Source organism: Vulpes vulpes, chromosome 3 (assembly GCF_048418805.1).
Source record: "Vulpes vulpes isolate BD-2025 chromosome 3, VulVul3, whole genome shotgun sequence".
Lineage (NCBI taxonomy): Eukaryota > Metazoa > Chordata > Mammalia > Carnivora > Canidae > Vulpes > Vulpes vulpes.
This window is the reverse complement of record NC_132782.1, coordinates 103,832,555-103,853,328: the sequence shown is the minus strand read 5'-3', so window position 1 is coordinate 103,853,328 and position 20,774 is coordinate 103,832,555. Positions and strand designations below refer to the sequence as shown.

Below are 20,774 nucleotides of genomic sequence, written 5' to 3'. Positions count from 1 at the left end.
TTGCTGAGTAGAGTAGTCTTGGTTGTCGATGTTTTCCTTTCACCACTTGGAATATATTATACCTCTCCCTTCTGGCAAAGTTTCTGCTGAAACCTCAGCTTCCCATGTACAAAACCCACTGCCTTTCTTTTGCTGCTTTTAAGTGTCTATCTTTAATTTTTGACATTTTAGTTATTATGTGGATGTCCTTGAGTTTTTCTTATTTGGAACTCTCTGTGATTCCTAGGCCTTACTATTTCCTTCCTCAGGTTAGGGAAGTTTTCAGCTATTATTTCTTCAAATAACTTTTCTGGCCCTTTCTCTCTTCTCCTTCAGGGACCCTTGTAATGGGAATGTCAGTACACCTGTCCCAGAGGTCCCTTAACCTATCCTTTTTTTTTCTTCTTCTTCTTTTTTCTTTTTGCTGTTTAGCTTGGATGATTTCCACTACCCTGTCTTCCACATCACTCACCTGTTCTTCTGCATCCCCTAATCTGCTGTTGATTCTCTCGTTTATTTTTCATTTCATTTATTTTATTCTTCAGCTTTGATTGGTTCTTTTTTATATTTTGTTTCTTTGTTGCAGTTCTGAGTTCACTCAGATCCACTGAGCATCTTTATGACCATTACTTTGAATTCTTTATCAGGAAGATTGCTTATCTCTGTTTCATGTAGTCCTTTTTCTGTGGTTTTGTGTTGTTCTTTCATTTGGAATGTATTTCTGTCTCCTTATTTTGTCTGACTCTGTTTCCATGTATTAAGTCAGCCGTCTATATCTCCTGGTCTTAAAAGTAGTGGCCTTGTGCAGAAGGCATCCTGGGGGGCCCAGTAATGCAATCCCCGCTGCCCACCAGAACCAGACACTCCAGGGGTGTCCTGTGTGTACTCTGCTGTTGTGACTAGACCAATTCTTTGGGTATGCTGGTGGACAGGGCTGGCCCCACCTTTCTCTAGAGCAAGTTGTCTACCTGGTGAGTCCGGGCAAACAGTGCTAATATGATAGATGGACAGTATCAGAGCTGGCTCTCAGCAGTATTTATATTCATATACAAATTTCCCAGAGATCCTTCTCTTCCAGCACATGCCCTAAAAAGTAAATCCCTTTCACATGTCACTCAGACACTTTTCAAACTGCTGCTTCTCTGCTGGGTCCCAGGCCAAGTGATAAAATGCTCTGGCCCTTTAAGAGCAGAATCTCAGTTCCTCTAGCCTTCTGTCTTTTGCCCCACTGATTTTCAAACCCAGAGGTTATGGAAGCTCATCTACCCACTGCAGATCCCAGGATGGGGTGTGCACCCTGTGAGGCTTGCTCCCCTTGCTCCTCATGGAGGACCTCCACGCTCATGAGTGTTGGGGATCACTGTGCTGGAGATTTGGTTCCTGACCTCATCCCTGCCCCTCCTTCCCTTCTCTGTATCTTTAGCTGTGGTAGAGAGATGTTCTGTTAGTCTTCAGGTCATTTTCAGAATGAGTCTCACTATATTTAGTTACTTACATACTTCATGTGTCCATGGGAAGTGAGCTCAGGATCTTCCCACTCTGCCATTTCCGGTGCTTCTCCTTTAAATGCTACTTTAAATCAAAATACCATTCACTGGGAAGACTCCTAGTTTTGGCTACTATGTAACCTGCACTTCCTGCTTACTCAAACTCAGGGTTTTCCTTTTAATTAACTTCTCCTTGGGGAAATGGGTCATGTTAAGGATAGATGTGATGATGGCCAGGGCATGTATTTGATACAAGTTTCTCTTCTTTTTTTTATTCAAGTATAATTAACGTACAGTGTGAGATTAGTTTCAGGTGTACAATATAGTGATTCAGTAATTTTTTTTTAATTTTTTTGTTAACTTTTATTTATTTATGATAGTCACAGAGAGAGAGAGAGAGGCAGAGACATAGGCAGAGGGAGAAGCAGGCTCCATGCACTGGGAGCCCGACGTGGGATTCGATCCCGGGTCTCCAGGATCACGCCCTGGGCCAAAGGCAGGCGCTAAACCGCTGCGCCACCCAGGGATCCCTAGTAATTTTTTACGTTTCTCAGTGTTCATCACATTGGGTGTACTCCTCATCCCCGTCACCTATTGCACCCATCTTCTCCTGTCTCCCCTCTGGCAACCACTAGTTCTCTATTTAAGTGTCTGGGTTTTTGCTTGTCTTTTTCCTTTGTTTTGTTTCTTAAATTCCACATGAGTGAAATCACTTGGTATTTATCTTTCTCTGGCTGATTTACTTCACTGAGCATTATAGCCTCTCTGTCCATCAGTGTTGTTGCATATGGCAAGAGCTCTTTCTTTTTTATGGCTGAGTAATATTCCACTGCGTACACACACCCCATCTTCTTTATCCATTCATCTACTGATGGACACTTGGGCTGCTTCCATAGTTTGGCTATTGTAAATAATCTACAATAAACATAAGGGTGCGTATCTCTTTTCAAATTAGTGTTTTTGTTTTCCTTGCATAAACACCCAATACTGTGATTACCAGATCATAAGGTAATTCTGTTTTTAATTTCATGAGGAACCCCCATACTGTTTTCCCCAGTGGCATCACCAGTTTATATTCCCACCAACAGTGCACAAGGGTTCCTTTTTTTCCACATCAGCACTTGTTATCTTGTGTTTTTGATTTTAGCCATTCTGACAGGGGTGAGGTGATATCTCCTTATGGTTTTGATTTGCATGTCCTGATCATGAGTGATCTTGAGGATCTTTTATGTATCTATTGGCCATCTGTATGTCTTTGGAGAAATGTTTGTTCATGTCTTCTGCCCATTTTTTAATTGGATTACTTGGTTTTTTGGTATTGAATTGTATAACGTCCTCATATGTTTTGAATATTAGCCTCTTAATCAGATATATCATTTGAAAATATCTCCTCCCATGCCATAGGCTACCTCTTTGTTGATGGTTTCCTTTGCTGTGCAGAAGCTTTTTATCTTGGTGCAGCCCCAAGAGTTTAATTTTGCTTTTGTTACCCTTGCCAGAAGAGACACATATACAAAAATGTTTCTATGGCTGATATTCAAGAAATTATTGCCTGTTTTCTTCTAGGACTTTCATGATTTCAGGTCTCATGTTTAGGTCCTTAATGCATTTTGAGTTTATTTTTGTGCATGGTATAAAAAAAGTCACCCAGTTTCATTCTTTTGCATGTCATTGTCCAGTTTTCCTAACACCGTTTGTTGAATAGACTGTGTTTTCTCCATTGTATATTCTTGCTTTATTTGTCATAGATTAATTGACCATAGAAGAATGGGTTTATTTCTGGACTCTCTATTCTGTTCCATTGATCTAGGTGTCTCTTTTTCTGCCAGTACAATACTGTTCTGATTAGTACAGCTTTGTATCTTGAAAACGAGGATTGTGATACCTCCAACTTTGTTCTCCTTTTTCAAGATGCTTTGGCTAGTCAAGGTCTTTTGTGGTTCCATACAAATTTTAGGATTCTTTGTTCTAGTTCTTGTGGAAAGTCCCCTACCATTATATACTACTGTCAGTTTCTTCCTTTATGTCTATTAATAGTTGCTTTATGTATTTGCTCCTATGTTGTGAGGATAACTATTTACAATTGTTATTTCTTCTTATTGGAATGTTCCCTTTATCCATATGTAGTGTCCTTTGTTTTGCAGTCTGTTTTGTCTGATAGATTAAGTATTGCTATGTGAGCTTCCTTTTTCACTTCCATTTGCATAATAAATGTTTTTCCGTCCCTTTACTTTCAATCTGCATGTCTTTTGGTCTGAAGTGAGTGTCCTATAGGCAGCATATAGATGGATTTTGCTTTTTTTTAATCCAGCCAGTCACCCTGTGTCTTTTGATTGGAATATTTAGTCCATTTACATTCAAAGTAATTATTGATGGGTATGTACTTATTTCCATTTTGTTACTTGTTTTATGATTAGTTTTGTATTTCTTCTCTGTTCCTTTCCTGCCTTGCTCTCTTCCCTTGCAGCTTAATGTCTTTCTTGAGTGATATACTTGAATTCCTTTGTCTTTTTTTTTTTTTTTTTTGCCTATCTATTACCGGTTTTTGATTTGTGGTTACTATTAGATTGATAACGTGCTATACATATAGCAAATATATATTAATTTTATAGTCACGTTTGTACTAATTCTAAAAACACTACATTTTTACTCCTCCCTGGCACATTTTATATATATCATGTCATACTTTACATCCTTTTATTTTGTGAATCCCTGGACTGATTTAATTGACTTTACTGCTTGTGTGCTTTAACCTTAATTCTGTGTTTATATGATTAATCTACTTTTATTATGTTTGTATTTACCTGTGAAATTTTTCCTTTTCTAATTTTCTTCCTCCTAATGATGGCCTTTTCTTTCCAAAGAATTCCCTGTAACATTTCTTGTAAGGCTGGCTTAGTGGTGATGAAATCCTTTACATTTTGTTTGGGAAACTCTTTTTCTCTCCTTCTATTCTGAATTATATCCTTGCTGGGTAGAGTATTCTTGTAGGTTTTCTCCTTTTAGCACTTTGACTATATTACACCACTCCCTTCTGGCATGTAAGGTTTATGCTGAAAAATGAGCTGATAGTCATATGGGGTTTCTTTTATATATAGCTGTTTTCTTTTGGTGCTTTCAAAATTCTCTATCACTACTTTTGGCCATTTTAATTACTATGTGTCTTGGTGTGGACCTTCTTGGGTTCATCTCTCTGGGGCTTGCTGTGCCTTCTAGACCTGTGTGTCTGTTTCCTTCTCCAGATTAAGGAATTTTATAGCTATTACTTCTTCAGATAAATTTTGTGCTCTCTTTTCTCCTTATGGGATCCCAATAATGTGAATATTGTCATGCTTAATGGTGTTGCTGAGTTCCCTTAGCCTGCTCTCATTTTGTGGTATTTTGTTCTTATTTGCTTTCCATTACTCTGTCTTCCAGCTGACTAATCCATTCTTCTGCTTCCTGTAATCTAGATTTGATTCCCTCTTGTCTATTTTTTTAAAGATTCTATTTGACAAAGAGAGCACAGGCAGAGGGGGAAAGGAAGAGGCACACTCCCCACTGAGCAGGGAGCCTGATGCAGGGCTCAATCCCAGGACCCCAGGATCATGACCTGAGCGGAAGGCAGATGCTTAATCAACTGAGCCACTTAGGTGCTCCCCTCACCTTGTATATTTTTAATTTCAGTTATTGAGTTCATCTCTGGTTCTTTGGGGAAGCATTCCTCTGTCTCCTCATTTTGTCTAAATCTCTGTTTCTATGTACTAGGAAAGTCAGCTACATATCCTGCTTTTGAAAGCAGTGGCCTCAGGAAAAAGAGGTGCTGTAGTGCCCTGTAGTGAGTGCCCTGCTCACCAGAAGTAGTTGCTTCAGGAGGTGTCTGTTACATGTGTTTCATGCACCCTACTGTTGTGGCTGAGCCACATTTGCCCCCAGTCCAGTTGGCTGCACTGGCCTATTTTGCCTGTTGTGGTAGGGTTTGGTCTGTCTGCTGTTAGGGGCCAGTCTGGGCTGCCTTGGATTTATAGTTGGATCAGACCAGATCCCTGCCTTCAGCCCATTTGCCAGGGCTGTGGCTGTACCAACCTGCAGGGCACTCTCTTCCTTGTCTTTTATTGGTGGGCGGGGCCAGCAGTTAAATCAGATGTCTTCCCCAAGGGGGAAAGACTGGGACCGCAGTAGAATTGGTGTGTGTGGTTATCTTCCCCTCTGCCCAGGACAGGAGTCACTTTGGAGTGGAGCCGGTTCCTGCCAGAGCTGCTTAAAGTGGGGCATCTTGGGTAGTGTGAGTCTCCAGGAAAATGCAGAGCACAGTGTAGTGTTAGCAAGGTAGATGGTAACTGTACTGTTTACTGCAGCTGTTGGATGTCTAGACTTGAGCAGAGGAAGAATGGTGCCCACCAGTTCTTTTGCTCTTGCAGAAATCTCTTAAAGATTCCTGCCTCTCCAGCACATGTTCTGAGATTAGTAAATAAATCTTCCCTTATGCTTCAAGCACTTTTCAAACTACTAACTTCTGTGCTGTATCTCAATGGGGCTGTTTGTTATGCTGGATCTTTAAGGGTGAGGACTCAGTTTCCTGTTGCCATCCAGCTCTCCCAGAGTTAAGCCCCAATGGTTTTCAAATCTTTCTAGTTTGGCTCCCCCATGGCTAGAATGCCTAACGTGGGGTCAACTCTCCTTTCTTTATGCTTGTGGCATCTCTCTCATTTGTGGTTAGTCTCACCAGGAGTTTGGTTCGTTACTTCATCTCTGCCCCTCCTCCTCTGTTCCATGTACCCTCCTCTCTACAGTAAACTGTGGAAAATCTTTTGTGCCAGGCTTCAGGTGATTTTTCTTAGTTGTTCTGATGTGGCTGTTATCTAGGTGTGTCCATGGGACGAGGTGAGCTTAGGATCCTCCTACTTTCTAAAGCCACCATGTGTCAGGGTGGCACTAAATTAACCTTGTACCAGGCTGGCCATTAAGACTGCCCAGCACCTACACCTGCCTTCTCCTGCTTCATCTCATTGTCATCCGTAGCACCCTCTGCTCCAGCAGGCCAGTTCATCCAAGCACCAATGCACCCCGAAGGAGACAGACCTAAGGTCCTCCCGACTTCACTATGTACTGATCCATAGCCGGTAACCATGTGGTTCTATGCAAGGTGCTTACCTGTCCTCTGAGCCTTCCCTATTGCTCCCTATTCCAAAAGATGGGAATAGAGTTCCTGTCTGTAAAGGCATCTGGCCTATGGTGGGTGCCCAACCACAATAACCTTGTCACACCTTACCCTAAACCTTTCTCTTGGTCTCCCTGCCCATCTAAACTAATACCCAGGTAAGTTTCAAGAAAGAACCCATGCCTCCCAGAGGATGCAACAGGTGACCCTCACAGCACTCTGTGGGTACTGCAAGTAGAGGACAAGATAGAGCAGGTCCGAGTAAGACTTTAGTACTCACAGCAAATAGCAGGACTGGGAGCCTCACTGTGCTGGTGCCCCTTACTCCCATGTTCTCTGGAGTGACTCAGTGTGGCCTGATAGGTTGTACGTGACCAAGAGCTGTCAACGCTTTTGGCAGCAAGCACCAAATAAGCCAGTCCCCTCAACCAGGGAGTGAGTGGTCACACTGACCTACCCAGTTGGCTCAGTGAGCAGCCACAGAAACTGCTCAGTTCCAGGCAGCATACTCACAAAGGGTGTGCAGGGTTGTTCAGAGTGGACTGACTCCCTGAGGAAGTAAACAGTTGCCATGTGCTTCATGCAAAAGAGCATAACTTTTGTGGTTGTAAAAGGTTTCTTCAGTTAAATACTCAGCAGGGGCCCTTATCTGTGAGGGAAAAACCAAATTTCAGAAATAGTTGTAAACATTTACAAAAAGACTTGAAACAAATGGTGCTGGACTAGACTCCCCATTGGTGCATTAAGAAGTGACATCTGTTCTCTTCTCAGGGGAACAGAGATTAAGTGAATTGCAAAGAGCTTAAACTGCAATTTTTAAGAAAATTAATAGGTAGCACTCATCCCTCCTAACCTAGTTCTTGTGTGTAGATTAATATGTATTACTCACTTGATATATGTAACAGCAACAAAGAATGATTACCTCACTTTAACCTAGACAGCTGATCGGAATCCCTGCCATTTATCTCTCTGGTTAATGTTTATAGACTGAGGGAGCTGAACTCTACATCAGTGTCTGGTACTCTTTATACACCATTAAGCTAAGGTTTTTCAAATCCCTTTATATAAACTCAGACTTCCAGTTCCACTGTTGGCGAAGTAAGTCTTCCACAGAAAACAGCTGTAAAGCCTGGTCATAACACAAAAAGCAATAACATGAAGGCATTGAAGGGCGAATAAATGCAGTCACAGTCTGGTGAGGAGTCACACTCAGAGGAAGGGTGATAATAGCATGAGTTACCTCTTTTTGCTGCTTTTACTCTGGGGTCAGGCTAAGTGGTGAGGCTACTGGTAGAAAAACCCATAGCCTTTATCCTCTGGAAGTCAGAGAGCTGAGAGCAGCCCAAAAGGGAAAAAACTAGAGGGGAGATCCCCAAATTCTGTCTGCCCACATCTCTTACTGACCCCTAAGCCACATAACGCACTGAGTGATCATAGCAGCTGAGCTAAAAAGATGGGAGCTGTGATTGGAACTTCTGCCCAAAAAATATTTTGAGGTCAAGTCCAACCAAGATAATTGCCTGCTAAAACAAAAGAAACCACTCATCTGAGAAAAATAACAATACAGAGGCTTCACAATTTTATATCCATAATAGCCATTTATAACATACAATATACAAATAAGGAAAAAAATGCAAAAGGCAATCAACTAAGGCCAACTCCAGCTAATCCAGATGTCAGAACTTGCAGATAAGGATTTTAAAGCAACTATTTTAACTGTCAATGATGTAAAGGAAAATATATTCATAATGAGTGAAAAAATAGCAAACATAGAAATATTTTTAATGAAATGCAAAAAAAATTTAAAATATCTAAAATGAAAAAATATATAGATGGTCTTAGAATGGAAAGGACAGTGAAAAAAGGTAAAAAGTCTGTGAACTTGAAGATCAATAAAATTTATCTAGTCTGAATAACAAAAGATTTTGTTTTTTAAAGAGAACAGAACCTCAGAGACTTGTTATTTAATATCAAACAGTCTAAGATGGGTATGATAGGGGTCCGTGAAGAGAATGAGACAGGTAAAATATTCTAGGAAATAATGGTCAAATTTTTCACAAATGTGCTGAAAGACAAGTTTATAACTTGGAGACACTCAGTGACACCAAACGGGATAAATAAAAGGCCTGGGCATATCAGAGTCAAATTAAAAGCCAAAGTTAAAGAGCACATCTGCAATCATAAAGAGAAAAGCAATACAATGCACACAGGGTAACAACAGTTTGTTTTATGAGTCACTTTTCATCAGAAACTACTGAAGTCAGAAAACAGTGGAGAAATGTCTTTAAAATTCTTAGCGAGGAGGGAGAGGTAAAGAGAGCAAGAGATCGTCAAACCAGAAATCTCTATGAAGTAAAAATGTCCTTTAAGAATGAAAATGAGCTAAAGATATTTTGAGATAAAGAAGAGATAAAATATCTAATAAAAGATGGAGGAAGTCGATCTTTACAGGGGTTTTACAGTTTATATACAATAGTACAACATGAAGTAACCTGTGAAAAATTAAGGATGTATGTTGTAGGTCTATGGTAACGACTAAAGTACAGCATTTATAAAATAGATTAAGTTAGATTTCCAAAAATAAATCAAATGAGTATCTTTTTTAAAAGGACAAGAACCATAGGAGGAACAAAAACCACAACAGGGCAAATCAAATAACACGGTAAACCCAAGCTCTTAACCCTGTCGCTGACTGCACAGGACATGCTAGTGGAGTAAACAATACAATTAAAATGCAGAAATTGTCAGAATGGACATTCTCCAGCAAGGCCTGAAATGGCCATAGCCTGGTCAACATTTGACCACATCCTCAACATTTGACCCCAAGCCAGAACTACCCATTTAAACTGACCCACAGAAACTGTAAGAGAATAACTCTTTAACATTTTAAGCCACTAAACTTGTTGGAGTACAATGTGTAATACAATAATAGATAACTAATATATGCACCTATAAGAGGCATACTTTTTTCCTTGATATAAACTTTTATTTTTTGTTTTTATTTAAATTTCAGTTAACATGCAACGTAATATAAATTCCAGGTGTACAATATAGTGATTCAACACTTCCATACATCACCCAGTGCTCATCACAAGTACACTCCTTAATCCCCATCACCTACTTCAGCCATCCCCCACCTGCCCCTCTTCTGGTAACCATCAATTTGTTCTCTGTAGCTAAGAGTCTGTTTCTTGGTTTGAAGAGGCATATTTTAAATACAAAGACACAGGTCAAAAGTAAATGATTGGAAAAAGATATACCATGCAAACAGTATGCCTAAGAAGTCTGGAGCAGTCAAAAGATTAGAACAGCCCCCCCCCCCCCAAAAAAAGAAAAGAAAATATACAGATGGCAAACAAGCACATGAAAAGATGCTCAACATTATTAGTCATTAGGAAAATGCACATTGAAACCACAATGCAAAACCACTATACACCTTATTAAATGTCTTAAATTAAAATGACTGACCATACCAAGTGTTGTCAAGAATATAGAGTGACCAGAAATATCATATGGTGCTGGTGGAAATGTAAAATGATACGATCGCTTTGCAAAACAGCCATTTCTTAAAAAGTTAAACCTATTGCTACCCTATGATTCCACTGTGCCCTCCTTGACATTTACCTCATATAGAGACTTGTACACAAATGTTCACAGCAACTTTATTTGTAACAGCCAAAAAATGGCAATAACCAACACAAACATCCTTGGCAATAAAAAAGAGTGCACTAGGGGATCCCTGGGTGGCTCAGCGGTTTGGCGCCTGCCTTTGGTCCAGGGGGCGATCAGGCTCCCGGCATGGAGCCTGTTTCTCCTTCTGCCTGTTTCTCCTTCTGCCTGTGTCTCTGCCTCTCTATATATACATGAATGAATGAATGAATGAATGAATGAATGAATGAATGAATAAATAAGCACTAACCTTCCCTGATGTGTACTCTACAACATGGCTAAATCTCAGAATTATTATGTTAAATGAAAGAAGCTTCCTCTACTTCCAAAAATATGTATACTGTAGGGGTTCACTGATACAAAGCTCCAAGACATGTAAACTAAACTTCTTTTTCTGTGACCAGAGAAAGCAGTCACTAGGTTGCCTGGGAATGAGGGAACTATTACAAAAGACCATTGAGGAAGGTTGCAGGGCAATGGATATGTTTGCTATCTTGATTTTATTGACAGTATTATGAGTTTACATGTAAGTGTAGTTTATTGTAGGTCAAGTAACTCTCAGTGAAGCCGAAAAAATATAGTATAATCACCTTTATACATACCTTATATTTTTACCTGGACACAAATGAATAAAGTATTTTTAAAAGCAAGCATAAAAAAAAAAAAAAAGCAAGTATTAGCGACTTCTCAAAATGCATGGTAAAAAGTAAGAAAAATGTATAGGTCAGCTGATCTAGGTATCTGCCCCATTCTTGCTCTGTCCACTTAAGCAGCTCCCACACACTGGGTAAATGGCTTAATGTCTGCAGTGACCTCAGCATTCTCAAAATTATCGAATAATAGATTAGAACTAGATGTTCTGTAAGGTGGCTTAGAGCTCCCAGTTGTATAATGCTTCCACATCTGTATGAAAGAAGGCTAATTTCTGTTCTTCTTTGTTGTAGATTTCAAATGCACACAGTCAGCAGATGGACGACCTCTTTGATATCCTAATTAAGAGTGGGGGTAAGTCCCAAATCACATCAGACCTCATCCAAGTAACCTCTTATGACAAATTTATGAACGTTTTCCTTTAGAGCTCATGGCATATCTTTGAGTAGTGAGAAACATATTCTAATTCCAATGAAGTTTATGTTTTAAATCTGTTCAATTAGAACATTAAAACAACTTATAAATGGAGGAACAGTCACTATTTCAGCTTATATTAACATAATGTTAGATTTATCCATAGATCTATGCCTGCTGAAACAACAGACCAGCTCAAAATAGCAAAGGAGAGCCAAATTTAAATTCCACATTGAAAAACTTCAAAACCTGTCCCATATGTAGGTCATTGTGGTAGGATAAAAGCACTCTGCAGCACACTACTAATTTGTAATAATCACGTTACCCACAAGCTCTAGTAACTTGGTGAGAATTTAAAGGCATTTTTAAAATACTTTATGTATAATTGAAAATCTTAGACTTTATAGTGTATCACCTTAAAAAGTGATAAAGAATATTAACCCCATTCACACAATCAAGGGTATCTCTACCTCAGCAAATGTACCTTTCAAAATAAGTTAAAAATCAGTATTTTAAAATTGCAAACGCTGTTTTAGAGTAAGTATTCTTAAATTACCTTGATGAATTCAGATTTTTAAACAGTGATCCATCAAAATTTCTCCATCCATAGCAGATACTATTTGGTTTTGAAGACATGGGAAATTCTTGATGTTTAACTGTAGCTCTCTACATGTGCAAATAGATTTTTTTTTTCTAGGAACTGCATTGGCCTCGCAAAATAACGTATGATATATCTGTGCTGTGGAAATAAGAGAAATAGATGTTTGATTGCCTGATTTTAAGGTGTTGTTTTTTTTTTTTTAATGTTTTTTGCCAAATCTGGCGAAAGTAAAGACTTCCTAAATGATTAAAAGGAGTAATTTTTAATAGCCTAAACTTGGAAATTAAAATGTGACAAAGTCATCAAATGAGATATTTTCTACCAGGAATGATTTTTTTTCGATGGCAAAGCATCCAATGAGGACATTATTTTATCTTATTGTTAATTAATGCCAGTAATAATAAGAAAGGAGGTTTAAAGAGTTGATTATGAGACTGATTACTTAGTACTGTCAACTTTCAGAACAATTCTAGAGATGACTACAGGGAATGAGAAATGACAAACTGTGCTAAAGACACACACAGAAAAGCAGTACAGTACACATGGTCAACAGTTTACGTATAGGAGTCTTTCACTTATGTACCCCAGTCATTGAGTTCCCACAGCTCCTAGCAAATCCATTTCTCCTCCTGTATCCATCTAGAAATGAAACTGGATACCCAAAAGAAAGTAAAAAAGAAACTTTATTCAAATAAACGTATCTAAATGAACACTAGTATCTGAAGCAGATGGTACATTAATTTTCTACTTGATCCAGCAAGGAATAACCCATAGTTAGTGATTTTTTTTTTTAAGATTTTATTTATTTACTCATAGGGACACACAGAGAGAGACAGGCAGAGACACAGGCAGAGGGAGAAGCAGGCTCCATGCAGAGACCCCGACGTGGGGCTCGATCCCAGGTGTCCAGGATCACAACTGGGGCTGCAGGCGGCGCTAAACCGCTGTGCCACCAGGGCTGCCCTAGTTAGTGCTTATTAAGATATTTGCCAGATCTTCCAAGATTTTAGGTAAATTCGGAAAACAAGACAAGTCAGAAAAATAAAGAAAGTCAAAGGAGCTGTGTGTTGCCTTTAATTCAGGAATAAAATAAGATGGCATTGTATCTCTTTAGAATTTTATACAGAATGTATATAGCTGAACTGGGCACACAGTTCAACTATAATGATAACTGGAAAAAGAACATATTTAGATCTTTCATGATATTCAGAATGTACTCCATATCTGCACAAACTGAGGACATACATTTTGACCTTGCGGATGGCATGCCACAGTGATGGCAGTTCCATGTACCCTGTCTGAAGCCTGAAGTAACTGAGAACAAGGACCCAAAGATTAAATAATCAAAGAAATAGGGCAGCCTGGGTGGCTCAGCGGTTTAGCGCTGCCTTCAGCCCAGGGCGTGATCCTGGAGTCCCAGGATCGAGTCCCACGTCGAGCTCCCTGCATGGAGCCTGCTTTATCTTTAGATAAAATCTTTAGAAAAAATAAAACCATCGACTCCTACCTAGTGGCATATAACTGCTTGTGATGCTTATCACTCTTACCAAAAAGGATAGAAAGCATATCAGAATGTTCTTTTATATATATATATATATATATATATATATATATATATATATATATATATATATATATATATATATATATATATTTTATATATCAGAATGTTCTAAGCTAAATATTTACTTAACTAAGATGAGCCATCATCCTATAGGTTATCCAGGACCATAACTGACCAATAGCATTCTCTCCCTACCCCTAAGATGGACTGTGAATAAATCTTCACAAAATAATAAAATAATTGCCCTGGTAATAGATAAAAATGTTTAAAGAGTAGTAAAATGTTACTAATCACTTCAATTATTTTGCACAGAGATTTCCCTCCCTATAAAAGAAGAGCCTTCGCCTATTTCCAAAATGAGACCAGTGACTGCCAGCATCACCACAATGCCAGTCAACACAGTGGTGTCCCGCCCGCCACCCCAAGTCCAAATGGCACCCCCCATCTCCTTAGAACCCATGAGCAGTTTATCTGCCAGCCTAGAGAACCAGCTAGAAGCTTTCTTGGATGGAACTTTACCTTCAACCAATGAAATTGTTCCACTACAAAGCAGCAGTGAAGACAGAGAGCCCTTCTCTCTGATCGAGGACCTCCAGAATGATCTGCTGAGTCACTCAAGTGTGCTGGACCATTCACACTCACCCATGGAGACTTCCGAGGCCCAGTTTGCTGCAAGTACTCCCTGTCTGTCACTTGACCTTTCTGACTCAAACTTGGACAACATGGAGTGGCTGGACATTACCATGCCTAACACGTCAGGGCTCACCCCCCTCAGCACAACTGCTCCCAGCATGTTCTCTGCTGACTTTCTAGATCCACAAGACCTGCCGTTGCCATGGGATTAACAGCATAGATTTCTCATTCTAGTTCATGACGTTTAAGAAGATGAAGAGCATTCTAGGTCAGTTTTTAGAGACAGATTGATAGTTGCATTGTTGCAATTAAAATATGTTGTTACAGAAAGAATGAATAGATCGGCACAGCCTGGAAACCGAGCGTGAAAATATTTCACTGCGCCCAGCAGTGATTTTCTGCAATTTAACACAGCACAGGGCTTTCTGAAAAATCATTGGTCAAAGAAGACTCCTCTGTTTCTCCAGACTTCAGCAAAGAATGAATAAAGACATACAGAAGAGTAATGTGTGAGGATAACAACACGAGGGTTCTCTGGTCATCAACTGAAACTACATTTACACTTCTGTGGTCTGTGGTCACCTTAAGACCCTGAATAGAAGGCAGACAGCTCCACACAGAAGAGAATGCCAGTGGAGGGAGGTGAACGGTCACTGCATGTGGCTATGTCCTAGAAATGGCCTGAGCCCGGCCCAGGCAGCAGAGGCAGTGGAGAGCGCCAGCCAGTTCCGTGACAGCTTCCAGCTGAAGACTTTTGGTTCCATTCAGAAACCAACCAACCTGATTTTTCTGTGTTGTAATTTGTGATTTGGGGACTCTTACTTTAGCTTCCCAGATTTAAATTTAAGTGGAAGATCTTTCACCATCACTAGACAATGTCTACAAAATACTGTCATAAACAATCCACTGTAAAAAGTACACATATATTGATAACACTGAAAATTCTATTAGCAACCCTCGGGGTTGATTAGATTGATCTTAATGTGTATATTAGACATTTGTATGTACACTCTGACATTGTAATATGTACAGCCTATGTTGGGGTAAGGAATTGGGTATCCAGTGGTCCTTATTTTAATAACTCGACTATTTCTAGAGTACTTGAGCCATGTGTATTTCCGTATTTAAAGAAATGCTGACTGATTTCAGGTAACCAGACCCATCTCAAAGAACCAAGGAAGGCTTTAGTGTAAAATATCCTGAGCTTTTGAGTTGCATAGAGAGGGCAGAGGAGAAGTGTGCCACCAGCCCAGGATGTTCCTGCAGGGGCTCCAGGTTAGAATCTCAACAGGCTGGCCATCGAGCCCCAGGTCTGGCCACCTCTTCTCTGTCGCTTTTCCCTGTCATTTTACAGGCTTGTAACTGGATGTCATTCCCAAGCTCTCACCAATCTCAAGCCGAACATTGAAAAACTGGAGGTTTTACTAGTCATCATTTTATATAGAAAAGAAATTATCATGTATTTGCTGGGTAGTTTAAGAATTTTCTAAAATGCCAACCATCACAGGACTTCCAAAATTATTTTCAAGCTAGTTAAGGATATGACAAAACGTAAGTAACTGAAAACAAAAACGAAAAAACAACCCTGAAATCTACCAAAAAAGTGTGAAGGTGTTTCTTAAATACTATCATCATGCTCTGCACCTCACTTCATGTAAACCCAAGGGTCAGGTTGCTTCTCTGAGTCCTCAGACGTCACCGTGGGAATATCACCATCTAAGAGCCAGCCTGATCCATTATTTGGAAAGAATTTGAGCATCACTGCAGGGTTTGTGCTTTGCCTAAGAGCTGATCGTCTTTCAAATCTTTATTTTGGTTTGTATATTTTACTCCCTGTAAGGAAGGTTTGTTTTTCCAGTATTTAGCTGCCCAGAACCCTGGAGCCCTCTTTAACTGGCACCTCCCAACTTGAAAGCATTTCTGAAGGGTTCAAGGCAGAAGCAGTTATGCTCAGTGAGTCATTTAAATGTTTATAAGCTGGTAATCCAGTGCATGGAATCTAGTAACTTTGTTAACAGAATGCTGCCCTGTGAGCAAGCCCAAGAGGCTGTGCCACTCCAGGCGGGATGTCCAGCCCCAGCCCGTCCCTTCCAGAAGAGCCCATCTCCTTGGATAGGGCAGTTGACTTGGACAGGTACTTGTTGGGGCCGGGGGGATTGGGCCATGGATTTTTGTCTGGGGCTTACCTACTGCACACTCAGACTCTGAGCATCCTCCTCACTCAGATTGAAATGGCTTAAGTGAGCACCAGACATCAGTGGGACCGTAGGAGGCCCGTGAGCGGCTAGGGCCATTGGCTCTCATGGACTTCCTGTGTCTACTATCCTGAGCCATGCACACAAATGCTCTCCTAGCCCTCAGCTCTCCTCCTGCTTTTTAAAGATAAGGTCTGAAAACTGTGACAGGAAGGATGCTCTCCAGAAATACGTCAGTGCAGAGAACGCCATCCCGCTAGCCTGCCTGCTTCTGACCACGACCTGCTCAAGTACCTACTTCACACATGTGTTCACACCCTTATGTAAGAGCTTCCTCAGAAGGGAAGGAGAGGAATCTCCCGTCACCAACTCTACCCGCACCATTCCACCGGGCCCTCCCGTCCTGGCTTGGGCAGCGAGCCCGGCACGTGTGGCATGGGTGCCGCCGTCCACAGTCCCAGCTGCATGTTCTAGGTTAGCATGACCACCCAGACCATGTGCAGCCTGTGACGTGACCAAAGGCGACGCTGCAAGCAAGACCCCTCCGACCTGACTCGGTGTACGTCCTGCTAAGCGATGGAGAGGCGTTCACCACAGAGGACTATTTGTATTGTTCGCGCTGTCACAGCCAGTAAAGCCCAGGGCAGGACGGCCAGTTGCATTTTCAGTCTGCGGGCGTGTCGTTCAGACGTGGTAGCGTGGTACGTCGTCTCACGGATCATATTGCCAAGGAAACCACCAGGTCCTGGACACATGTTCTCCCGCATTGTCGTACCTTCCTGAATATTCCTGAGACAGAGTAGTATCCTGCCTGCCTCTCTAGGGTATGCAGGTGCCAGGTCACGCCATCGGGGGGCAGGAAAGTCACACCAGAGCTTCTACCGTCCTTGCAAGTCTAGGGCAGTGGGGTCCTCGCGTACATTTCAGCAGCGCGTGTCGAGGGCCCGATGGCTCACGTGCTAGTGTTTCTCCTGAATTGTGCAATCTACTGTACAGTATTTGCCACATATTTGTACATAGATCTCTTCTCAATTCGTGGGATATCTTGCTCCGATACTTCGTGTTTTATAGGACTATTTTTATGATCCTAGAGAGAGCTCTCATGTAAGTTTCCTTTTGAAAGGCTGCGCGGTTCTGCGATCCAGGTGACTACACCCAAGGCAGCCGATTTCAGAAGGCCGTGGGCTGCGGCCTCCAGGCTGCGGCCTGTTGAAAGCGACGTCATGGTAATCTGATAGCGCTATGGAACTGTGCGCTCAGCAGCCCCGAGTGATGTATCAGCAGCGTGTTACCCATTTTGTCACCAAAGTTGACTCAGGCTTCCTCCCCCCTCACCCCCAGATCATTCCAGGCCACCTCGCTGTCTGCAGCGCCCTTTCAGAATTCCCAGGCTGCAACCAGCCACAGCAGCTGGCAAAGCAGCTGTCCTCACAAGTGATGGGATAGTCCCTCTCCTGTCCGCCAGCGGGCTTGGCCTTATAGACGTGAGTGGTCAAGGCCCTTTAGCAGGTGCAGCACATGCCCTCAGACCATTGCCGAGGGCCTGCCTGGCGGGCAGCGGGCCTTACCAGGCTCCTGCTGGCAGTCGGGGGTGGGGGGGCACCCATGTCTGTACACGTGCATCCTGACCCCTGGTAACAGAACAGGAAATCAGACAAATTGCCCGCTGCCCTGGAGGCCACACAATTAGTCCAGGTTATCCAAGCACATTAACTGGAAGGTCAGCTTTATCAAGGAGCACGGCTTACAAGGGCAGGTCTGTGTGTTTGGAGAGCATCCTAACTGCATTTAGGCTCATCTAAGTGGTTGCAGTCAAAACTGGAAAACTAAGAAGACGCAGTCATTCTTTGTCCCGGCCCAAACCTCGCTCCCTCACTGGTCTGTCCTGGCCACCTTTCCTATTTGTGAAGTGACTGCCTGCATGACAACCAAGAGGCCTATGTGTATTCCCCATTCACCCTTCCTTGCGGTAGCTGAGGAATCCCTGCATCACTGCAAAGGCTTTCTGCCTGCAAGCTCTGATAAAAAGCTGCACATGTTTACAAAAGAGTGCTTACCCTCCACACTAACACATTGCTCTGTGAATCGTGACTGGGAAATGTCACAGTCGTGTGACAACAGGATGGCAATCTCAGACCAAAGGTGCTGCCTGGAATCAAAATAGGTCATTGGCGATAATCCACACAGCTGTCGTGTTCAACAGAGCTTTGTGCCAACTACTAAGACAAAGCTTTAACCAAGTTCATAGAATCACCGAGACTCGTAACAATTACCTCTCTACATTATGCTGTAAGGAAACTCGCTGATTGGGTGGGAGGAGGGAGCATTTAGGGAAGGGTTTAGTATTTACCAAAAGTACTTAACCTCAAGTAACCAATAGTAATGCAAACTTGCTTTAAAGGAACCAAAGGCATTGCCAAGTATTTGCCAAAAGGAGGCACTTTTTATTTAAAATTTGAGACTAACGAGATCTCAACAATCAGTCCCAAAAAGGTATTATCCACTTAAGGTTATAATTTTCACAAAGATGTAGATATTTCTCTATTGTTTTCATGTAAAATAGTATAGATTTGTTTTGTTGGTTTAAGAATAATACATATTTAGTAGTAATACGGAGTTTCTTCCTAAGTGCAGATTCGTTTCCTTCTCTCTTGCTTGCAGTAGAAACACAGTGTGATAGGTGTTTCTCTTCTTATTTTCATGGTCACATTATGTCTTAGCATCTCACTTTATGAAAACAAGGAGAAAGATACCAACCTACAGAGCCCCGCTTACTAAAGCACTAGCTTAAGAAACAAAAAATTATGGCAATCGGGGGTCCATTTGTGTATTGCCTTTATGTTGTTTTTTAAAATGAAAACCATGATGCCTTTGTATTTGCTGTTTGCACCCCTGAAATCAATTCCGTATCATGTTTGAATGCCATACATTTTGCACATGTACTGTACATAGGTAGCGCATACTGTATTTTTATATGTGTGCACATTTATCATCAGATCTTTTGTACATAGTGGCAGTATGGTAGCCGACCGGGAAACGTTTGATATCTCAGCAATTTTGCATTTTTGTGTCTCAAATAAAAAAACCTTTTGATGTACTGTGGTTCTTGCTGTGCGGCGGGAGGCCAGCACGCTGGGGGTGAGGAGAGCCAGTACAGAGCTGCGGGGGGGGGGGCTCGGGGGACACCCCCACCTCCAGGACCCCCCCCACAAAGCGCGGGATGCAGGCAGGAGCCTCCCCGAGGCGAGCTCTAGCTCACACGTGGAGGGAGCCACCCCCCGCCCTGAGCAGAAACCCTGACCGGCTGCCTTGAACATGACCAGATCCACACCAGAGTCACGTTCATCGTCCCACAGCGTAAGAACACAGTGGAGCGTCAGGTGCATTCCGCGCCCGGTGCAGGTGCGCTCTTAAGGGGCGGCAAAGCCACCCACAACATTCGCCAAAGCCCCAGACGGTCCTTCAGGTTAGCCAAGTCTCCAAAAAACTACGCATAGGACGTGTTTTTATAGACCACGCAAAATGGCCTTTAGGACCAGGTATGCTAAAAAAAAAGGATTCGATACCCTTAGCAAAATGGCACTTAACGGTCAACCTAGAAGCCCACGTCAGCACTAGGTTTTGGGGAGGACCGCACCAGCTCCTCCTCCCCGCTTGGTGGGCTCTGGGCCCTGCATGTTGGTGTCTGATGGCATCGGCCACAGGGTCCGAGCGGGCCCTCAGGGACGGGGCACCAGGACACCGCAGCAGGTGCGGCAGGTGTGGGCTCCAGGTGCGCGCTTGGGAGGCTCCCCAGGGGCTGAAACCCCCCCAACCCTGGAAGGGACCACGGGCCGGGGCCTCGGGAGGGTGGGAGGACGCACCCAAGACTGGGTCTGGACAGGTAGGGCCGCCAGCTTCAAGGATCCCAGGCCTTGGGGCTCCAGAGGCTTCCATCAAGGACTGCTGGCCTACGGGTGGCACAGCCCCCGAAAGCTCCTCAGGCGCTATCCCCCCCAGCTCCCTCGGCGATTACCCACCCGCCCAGCCATGGAGAGAGCCCTGAGGGAGCCCCAAGGGAGCCGAGCCGCACTACAGGACCACCCGCTTCAGGACAGGCGTAGGCTGCGGCCCTCTTCAAGGTTCCCCATCCCCTCCTGACCATCCCCTCCCCCTCCTCCCTTCCACAGGCAGCCCAGCTTCCCATCAGCCTCCCGGCGCTCATCCTAACCCATCTGCACCTTCCAAGGGAGACCTCACCTTGATACCCTGGCCTGTCCTCTCCGTTAATTTTTATAGCAAGTTATTAAGAGGAAACCCATGCTGTGTTAGTTACAGCGGTTTTGTTAGGATGCTTTAAGCACTAGAAAAGGTCTGCAAAGCTGTTGCGGCAAGTGGCTTTGTATTCTCTACTTAAATTAGGTCTGTAGAGCAGCTTGGAAGGTTGGCCAGGACATCACAT

General features: G+C 42.5%; 1 protein-coding gene across 24 annotated transcripts in view; it reads left to right on the top strand.

Moving 5' to 3' along the window:
• MRTFB (myocardin related transcription factor B) overlaps positions 1 to 19,430 on the top strand; it is a 271,363-nt gene extending 251,933 nt beyond the window's left edge. For all 24 annotated transcript variants that reach the window (XM_072753817.1, XM_072753808.1, XM_072753815.1 and 21 more), the window contains 2 exons: positions 11,220 to 11,280; positions 13,818 to 19,430. In XM_072753817.1, coding sequence (XP_072609918.1) covers positions 11,220 to 11,280; positions 13,818 to 14,350 — 594 coding nt within the window. In that variant the 3' untranslated portion in view covers positions 14,351 to 19,430. The remainder of the gene's footprint in view (positions 1 to 11,219; positions 11,281 to 13,817) is intronic.
• The last annotated feature ends 1,344 nt before the right edge of the window (positions 19,431 to 20,774 follow it).